A 9,437-nucleotide genomic window follows, 5' to 3' on the forward strand; every position below is an offset into this window, starting at 1 on the left:
GATCATTATGTCAGATGTCCATCATAATGATGTTTGGAATAATGTGAACAACAACATGTTTGAGTGATAGAAAACTAGTACAATAAAAGCATATCATTTCTTTTTATATCATTTGTGACAAATCTTTTTTTCTTTTATAAACGTTGTTATTTTAAAATACATACTATGTCCTGTCACTTTGAAGACATTCCAGCATTCGCTCATAATTGGTAGTGACAGGATTAGATAGTTTGGCATACTCAGCAAGCCATGCCCAGAAGGATGCTATTTTGTCTCTTGCAAAGGAGGAGGGGGGAGGGAGAGAGAGAGGGAGGGAAGGAGGTAAGGGTAGGTCCCAGGATGCAGTGTCAACCCTGCCTCCCTTGAGAGACGCTGGGGATGCTGTGGGGGGTTATGCAGAACGGCTGAGATGGCAAACCGTGCTCAAGACCGCCTCAGCCCGTCGATTTCAGCACTTGCAACACACATGCAGAGATAAGTCGGAGTTTCGGACTCGTTTCGGTCGTTCCGTCGGTGGCGTCCGTTTTTTTACAGTCGCTCCGCCGGTAGGGACGGAGACGGAGGCCGAGTACTGTCACCGGACCGCTGTCCAGTTCTCACACTGATAAAAAAGATTGTTTGGACGCCTTCAAAGAAAAATAGAGTCGATACATCGAATGGGGACAAAGCAGTCACGAGTTTGGGGGGAGTTGAAATGTTGCAAGTAAGGCAAAGACGGATGATTTATGTTTCAGTCAGAGGGGCGAAGGGGCGGGAAAAAAACAGCATGCGCGGCAGTTCAAACTTTTCAAACGCCATGGAGGAGAGGGGAGGTCGTTGCAACAAAAACAAAGAAGAAGGAAAAACCCCGCTGAAGATCTCGGAGGGGTTAAACACTGTCGTTTGGCTCTGCTGCCCTCTCCTCCTCCTCCTCCTCTTCGTCCTCCTCGTCCAGAGACACCACCCCGGAGGAGGCCACATCGGAGACCCTCCTGCGGGGGTCGTAGGCAGGCGGGTTGCCCTCGGCCTCCACCTGGCACACGGTGCTCTCATAGTCCTTGCAGGTGCTGTCGTCGTCCTCGCCGGGTGACAGGTACGTCTCAGAGTAAGACATGGAGTAGCAAGGGGAGTCCTGACCCCCGCAGGGCCTGATGCCCCGCCCACCTCCGCCCAGGCTGTGGAACCCGGAGTCCCCGCCGCCGCCACCGCCACCGCCGCCGCCACCGCCGCCGCCAAGCCCGCTCTGTGCCGCCCGCTGGAGCCGGGCCAGCAGAAGCTCCTCCCCTCCCTGCAGCGCCGACAGGATCTTGGCGGCGAGCTCGGCGGCGCTGCTGTAGGAGTGGGTGCCGCGGTGGCCGCCCAGGTCGCGCAGCAGCGGGTGTTGCTCGTCCAGGCTGCAGAGGCTGGAGCATAAGGTGTCCGGGGAGCCCGCCGTGGGGGAGGGCTCTCCGCTGCCACCGCCCTCTCCGCCGCCTCCTCCACCCTCGCCACAGGGCCCTCGCAGGCCCAGGTGTTGGCAAAGCTGGCTGTGGATCAGGTCCTTCAAGTAGGGCGGATATGATGACACATCTGGAGGGAATGGAACACACAAGAACAACGATGAGAGAAGAAATACGAGATGAAACTGTTATTTCAACGAGTGGTAAAAAACTAGTCTTTATTTATACTTTTACTTATTTAAAGGTACCCTAAGGAGTTTTTGACCACAAGTGGCGCTATAGAGCAAAACATGCTTTACTAACAATTGTGCCGGACAACGTTTCACGCTCTTCCACACATCGATAGTTGGCGGCAGTAACGCAAGAAATGTAGGGATGCAAGTTTTAAAAAGATACATTTTTTAAAAGATTTACAGGTTATTAATGAGGACGGAAATATCCATCAACACATTTGTTAGGCCTTAAAAATGTTTTGTTGAATGGAAACTGAATGTAAAGTGAGCTCAACTGGGTTTCTAAATTGAAACTGAAAATAAAATCAATAATACCTCATTTTAAAAAAGAAACAAATAGACAATTCAAGGTAACAGGTCCCACAAACAGACCTTTTACAAAGCCTTGAGTATACCGTTGTATTTATCAAAGTATGTCAATGAGAAGAAGGAAAAACAGCAGCAGTGGAAAATCATGAGAAAAGGAAAGAATGTTATATATATTTTTAAAGTCGAATCAAATCCAATATAAGATTTATTTTTTGTAATAGTAGTTGTATGAAACCAGCTGCAACATCTAAAAAGTGATGTGATAGACAACTGAATTACAATCTTTGATTTTGCAGATTTTTGCAGAACCACAAAGTTTTAAATAATGTGCCCTCATTCAGAAGAGTAGATTTGATTAATATGGTGTACAGGCATGGCTCGTTTGAAACTCCATTCACTAAATGGCCTTCTACCAGAAGGTAAGAAGCCACGGATGAAGACGGAGAAGCAACACTGAGCAGAATGTCATTAGCTGTAGTTCAGGTTATTGGTGTATCAGTGTAATCAAGATGAAAGCTCCGGTGTACACACACACACACACACACACACACACACACACACACACACACACACACACACACACACACACACACACACACACACACACACACACACACACAGACAGACAGACAGACATGGTCGAATACACTCTGTGTATTTATAACCCGCTCACACACCATCCTCACACAGACACTGTCTCCTCAGCAAAGGAAATGATATTAAAGTTGCAGGAGGGATATCAAATTGCGCTGAGGAACAAAAAAAAAAAGATTGGGAGAGGATGGAAACTAGGGCACTGGGACAATGAAGGATACGGAGAGAGAGGGATGGGTGAGGTATTAGGAAGGAGGGGGACAATGTGGAGGAAATAAATGGGATTTAGCTTTACCACGGACACTGAGGTGTAGAGGTGTGTGTGTGTGTGTGTGTGTGTGTGTGTGTGTGTGTGTGTGTGTGTGTGTGTGTGTGTGTGTGTGTGTGTGTGTGTGTGTGTGTGTGTGTGTGTGTGTGTGTGTGTGTGTGTACCTGTGCTCTGTGTGGTGGGCTCGTTGGCAGGCAGAAAGTCCTCGTCATATGAGTCATCGTTGGACTCGTCGCCGTCCACAGACGACCAGGCCCTCAGCTTCGCCTCCGCTATGGCAAACTGCTCTGCCACACCTGCACACACACACACACACACAAATAGATATACACACATAAGATCCACGTGAACACACAAAAATACTTGGTTGGCATGGTAACAAGGCGCCAGCGGTCCATTGGGCATTCATGTTGTGTATCTGTTTGTTTGATTGGCAGGTCTGTGTGAGAGACAAAGTGCCTCAGCGTTAGTGTTAGACTGGACGGAGACAGCATTCCCATTACAGCCAGTAAGTTCTTTTAGTGGTCGTTAAGGCTGGTGCACTTAAAGATGGCGGTGTTTGATGGTGATGGTGTTGTTGTGCAGGTTGCGTTTTCTGCAGAGGAAGTAGCATATAGACGAGCCTACGAAAGCCCAGACAACCTCACTGTAACGCCGATTACAAATACTTTGTAATCAGTATTGACAGGACGATGATTATTGTATTGATGAGCAGAGCGGTGTCGCCTGTAGCATAAAGGCTCACGAAGTAAATTTAACAATCTCCAAACACAGATTAACGTCATATTTACTAATCTGCTAATATCTGATTGTCTTTTTACAGAAATATTTCATTTACCAAATCATTATCTGTCTTTGTATTTTGATTTCATTTTGTTTTGTCTATCCATACTAATCTACTGTCAATGAAATCCAACACAACCTGATTATTTTTTTTGCATTTTCTCTTCTGTAAAAAATCTGCAGGAAGTGTTGATTTAGTGCGAACATGCAGTGACATGTTTGCTCTTACAAAAAACCGTGATAGTAAGGAATAAAAGCCTGTCTCTAACTTAAGGACATGAAGACCCCAGACAGTCTTTGAGAATTTACAGTGTTGGCTGTTTACGGTTTTGTTCACCCCACTTACATCCATGATAGGGACATAGTATTAAATGCACCTCTGTCCAATAGCCCAAAAAATGACCACATGGCTAAATCAATACCTTTTTTGATACAGGCTGAACACAAATGAAATGCTTCACAGACTTTTATTGGATTTATTGCAGAAATAAAAACCTGGTGTGATAAAACTGTTTGCATAGCTACACTGTATTTACAAGGTTTATCTATCCGACTGTGCATGTATCTGTAGAAAACCACTTCAACTGCTTTTTGTAGTTTGTAAACAGTAGCTTGCAGCTTTTGTAGCTATTGAGGCGTAATCCTATCAACAATGTGTTTCACGTCATTATGTTAGAAAAAAGAGTTTATCGGTAGCTGTGTTCCTGTAGTGGTTATTTGCCCTCGCTACTATGATATTAAATCACCATATTTTGCAAAAAAACACACATATGTAAGGCCACAGACCGGACATCAATGTGTGTGTGTCTGGCTGAGGTGTCTCAGCATAAACCAGAACCAATAAGGTCCAAGTGACCAATCAGCGGCCGGCCAATCAGAGAGTAAAGACTTTCTCTCTTTCCTCTTTTTCTCTCTTTATTCCTGCTCTCAGCCTCGTTTACTTGCGTTGAATCTATCTGTTTTGTATTCTTCCCCGTTCATCCTCTCTCTCCATGCCTTTCCCTCCAATCGTCTCTCTCAATAAAACGCTCTATCGACTCACCTGACTCTCCTCATTCCTAAACCGCTCTCTTCTCTTTCACCCATGCAATCTTTCGGCCTTGTCCCTCACTTCTCATTTTGATTTCTATCTCTCTCTCTCTCTCTCTCTCTGACTCTGATTCTCTCTCTGTGTTTGGTCAATGCTCAGTATTCATGCGTTGTCTCCCACAGAGAGAGAGAGAGAGAGAGAGATCGATGCTCCCATTTATCCTCCACTGTAGCTGTTCTCTGAACTTTCCTCACAAACACTGGGCATATCCTCCGGCAGGCTGCTCTTTAGTTCTCCTTTGAAAACCTTTTTCTAATTCCTTTACCTCAGGATGAAAGACGGTGTTCACCTGCATACATACTTTTTTATGTCACTGACCCGCATGCTCCACATATAAACGTCTGAAATGGGGATAAAGAGATACTGTGCACTACAGAGAGACAGAGTTTGGCTGTGCATGGTACAGTGGTTTGCAGTTTTTTTTACTTGCATGGCAAAATACAAGCTAAAAACATTTTATTCAGATCTTCAATACCTGATACAAATAGCATATACATACTGCCAGGCATTGAAGTCCCAATTGTCAGCCCTTATATTTCTTTATAAATATTCAGAGGGTTAGAAGCTAACAGTAACAATTGCACATGGATTTAATACTCAAGTGGGCCAATCGGGCACAGGCCCACTCCTGACCTGAACCGAGCTTGAACCTGAACCTGAACGAGGGAAAGATGCAAAATGACAATAAAGAAACATAAAACAACTACAAAGAGACCAAAAAGCTACAACAGAGACTTACGACTATGAAATGGGGGCAAATTAACAACAAAGAGACTCAAACTGACGACAAAGAGACACATAATAAATACACAGAGACACAAAAAAGTACAAAAGACTCAAAATGACCACAAAAAGACATAAAACAACCACACACAAACGGACTACAAAGAGACACACAATAACCACAAAGTGACACAAAACAAGTACAAAGAGACTCAAAATGCCTACAAAGAGACTCGAAATTACTAGAAAGAGACACAACAAATACACAAAGAGCCCTTAAACAACTACAAAGAGACTCCAATCATCTACAAAGAGACGCACAATGACTACGAAGACACAAAATGACTACACTGGGAATTAAAACGGCCACAGAGAAACACAACAAATACACAAAGAGCCCTTTAACAACTATAAAGAGACTCAAATCATCCACAAAGAGACACACAATGACTACAAAGACACAAAATGACTACAATGGGAATTAAAAAGACAACAAACCACCAAAGACATATGTAACTGCAAAAATACTAAAACAAGAACAAAGAGACATAAAAGAGATAAAACCACATAGAGACGCGTAACGGCTACAAAGAGACACAAAACAACAACCAAAAGAGGCTCAACAACTATAAAGTCTTCTAGAAGAGGTGGTGCAGCCTTCTACATGTCTGAACCCAGTGGAACATCGTCTCATAAATCATCCGCCCATGCTCCTGCTGCTGAATATAAACCACAGCAGGGTCGTTAGATTGGGCTGTCACTTGTAGCAACGGCATCTTTTCCCCAAAAACCTAATGCCAATTTCCAATTTGCCAATTTGCTCAGGCCACAAAAACACCTCTGCTACACTACGGTGCACCAGAAACTGGAATAGAGCCACACACATACACACACCTCCACAGATGTACTTTCAACAGATTGTCTCCCTCACACTCTTTCATTCATACACACACAAACACAAACACACACACACACACACACACACACACACACACACACACACACACACACACACACACACACACACACACACACACACACACACACAGTGACATAAGCCTCTCTCTGTTTCGGTCAAGGTTTGGCAGCCAGTTTCATGCTCGACGGAGAGACACTGCAGGATTACCTTCAAAGAGAGAGAGAGTGTGTGTGTGTTGGCAGAAGTCAGTCCATCAATAGGACAACCCCACCTGCATTTACAATTCTCAGGATGCCTCCTACACAAACACACACTGCCGTAACTAGCTCGTGCACACACACCAAACACTTCTCACTTCACACATTCCCACATGCTCACTTTATACGCTAACATGCTCGCTGACATTCACGCAGTTACGCCCTCACCGGACTACAAGGAGAGAGGTGACAGAAAAAATACAAATAAAGGAGTCAGCACAACTGGCTCCCTGATGGAATGGACGCACGATGATGTAAGCTGAAGAGACAAGGAGAAGTATAACGCATAGTAGTGCACATAGTTATGCGTAGTGGCATCGGTGTATGAATGTGTGTGTGAATGGGTGAATGTTGACATGTAGTGTAAAGTGCTTTGAGTGGTCGGAAGACTAAAAAGGCGCTACACAAACGTCACCTGAACCTTTGCATGCTAATCAAAGAATGCTGAATAAAAGAAAAGAGCGTGCAGAGCATCAGAAATCTTGCTCGGGTAACACCTCGTTAATGCACCATTTACAATGAAGCAAAGCTGAATAAACTACTGTAGGTCATGTGACTACACCATAAATCTGTCCTTCAATCTATAGAGCTACGGAACTATTTTGTGTTCCCTATAAAAACAGGGTGCTTGGGTCAGCATTACAGTGTCACATCAAAACCACTACCCCCAACCAAAGTCATGTAAATATTACCATTCAAAAGAGAAACGGGGGAAAAAAAAGAAAAAAAGAAAGGAGAACAGATGAGGCACGGAGGAAAAATCGCTCAGTCATGGTGGCACTATAGCCAGGAGCAAAACCTTACTGTGCAAATTAACCTTGAGAGTCTGCATTGCAGGGAGAGCGAGCGAGAGAATGGGGGGGGGGGGGGGGCAGAGAGGAACGAGGGCAGGGAGGAACTTTAAAATCAATAGAGTGAGTAAAGATAAGAGGAGACAGGTGAGCTGTGGGTGAGCACAGATGAATGATGCTGCAGATTCAAACACTTACACCTGCACTCAACATGCGATCTGTATCTGTAAACTCTATCTTTATGAAAACTAATCTAATCATGGGCCTTTGGGTTTATCACCCGGTATTAACAAGTGATCTCGTTATCTCGGTTCTGCCCGCGCTGTGATCAGAGAAGATGAGGTGACCTATTCTGACATCCTGGGCGGATCTCAGAATATAAACGTGTTAATGGCATTGTGATGTAATCAGGGTTATCGGAGTTTGTGCTTAAAAGACAACAGATTTGATGAAACAGAAAGAAGCTGCACGCTGTTTGATGTGGTGTTTGAAAGATGCAATGGTGAATGCATGATGGGAAGTGTAGGATCCAGGGTTTAAAAGATAGTGATGGACAACAGACTGGGATATGACATGCTGTTGAAGTCCACAGCCAGAATCATACTGGGGGACGCTGCTGTTAAATGCCTTCCATTACCCATACTACCATACTATTTAGTATGCCAGACACATATTTAATATGTCCCAATGCATACTATGACAAATGCAGTGTGCAAATACCATGATGTCTGCAGCCTGCAGCCTGCAAGACAGCCTGCAGATTTATGAGCAAGAGGGTCAGAGTTATGAGATAGATGTATGTCCCCAATGGAATGCATACTGCATGAAAACATTACACACTTTGTAAGGGCAGCAGCAGTATGTACTAGAAGAACCCAGCTTTCGGTGCAGTCATAAATGTCTCCTATGTGTTCCATACTAATACACTGGAGTGCTTTCTAATGATGTACAGATTGCATTCACACCTTGCTGAGGTCTGTACACAGTGTGAACCAAAACAAAACCCCCAACCAGATGTGGACCGCTAAACCCTGTGAGCATGCATGTTAACGGCAGGTTTAAATGGGGGTAAATAAGTTGCTTTTTTTAATGCTAAATTCTGCAAATTCTCTGTTTACTAATGCTACACCTTAAATGTTATTGAGTGTAATTAATGATCATGACATAAATACTGATCTGCTGCTTTTTTTACAAGTGTTTACATTTTGGTTACTATGCTTTTTCATTTATTTGGAATCTCTTCTGTGATCTTTATTCTCATAAGCTCTCTTGCCCTAGGTCGGTGAGTCATCTCTTCGGTGTGTTTGTTTTCAACTCATCTGTGCACATTCTTTTTTTTTTCTCCTGTAATATTTATTTGATAAACAAAAAGGTCTTACCGGCAGCGAAGCGGGCCTCCTGCTCTCCCTCAGTGAGGTCCGAGTAAGAGTTGAAGTCCGATTCCAGGGCTGCTGGAGTGTCCATGGGCTTACACCAGCCTTTCCACTCTATCAGGTGGGCCACTCTGCCCTGAGCCATGGCTGTAGGCTTTGTCACATGGTCCTTCACTACCTGGGAAATACCTGCAATAGATAAAACAAGGGGTTACGCTACAGTTTAACGTTTGAGATGAACTGCACTAGTGAGCTATTAGGTTAAATGTCTCACACTCACCATGCAGGGAAGATCTCGCTAACGCAGCGATCTCTTGAATGGTGAGAGCTCTTCTTGATTTTGGTAACATTTCAACGGTGTCATCAACATTCACCTGAAACGACAAGAAAAAAAAGAAAAAAGAAGTGTGACTCAGGGGAAAACACTGGTGCAGTAGCTCAGCTCAGCATGAATGTGAGCCGGCGTCTGAATAGATGGTGACTCAGCGGAGAACCCAGTGTTGTGTTTTCACTGAGAGAGAGGGGACGCCTCTGTTCACAGCACTTCAGTGTACTTTGAGGCCTTGGAAAGTGAAGAATTCTCTCTTTACACACCTAGCAATGTTTTTAATCATACAAGCTGTTTTGCAACAACCACGCTTGTATGTGCATGCAGGTACGCACACAAACCGAATCTTAT

At 44.2% G+C, this 9,437-nt stretch overlaps 1 protein-coding gene across 1 annotated transcript; it reads right to left on the reverse strand.

Annotated features, from left to right (window-relative positions):
- Positions 1 to 868: 868 nt before the first annotated feature.
- fam131ab (family with sequence similarity 131 member Ab) lies at positions 869 to 9,126 on the reverse strand. Its single transcript, XM_054599324.1, has 4 exons — positions 9,039 to 9,126; positions 8,765 to 8,947; positions 2,987 to 3,118; positions 869 to 1,548 (listed from the first exon to the last, which is right to left on the reverse strand). Exons 1-4 carry the CDS (start codon positions 9,106 to 9,108, stop codon positions 869 to 871), a joined length of 1,065 nt encoding a protein of 354 aa, XP_054455299.1. The 5' UTR covers positions 9,109 to 9,126.
- Between the last annotated feature and the right edge of the window lie 311 nt (positions 9,127 to 9,437).

Source organism: Anoplopoma fimbria, chromosome 1 (genome assembly GCF_027596085.1).
Source record: "Anoplopoma fimbria isolate UVic2021 breed Golden Eagle Sablefish chromosome 1, Afim_UVic_2022, whole genome shotgun sequence".
Taxonomy (NCBI): domain Eukaryota; kingdom Metazoa; phylum Chordata; class Actinopteri; order Perciformes; family Anoplopomatidae; genus Anoplopoma; species Anoplopoma fimbria.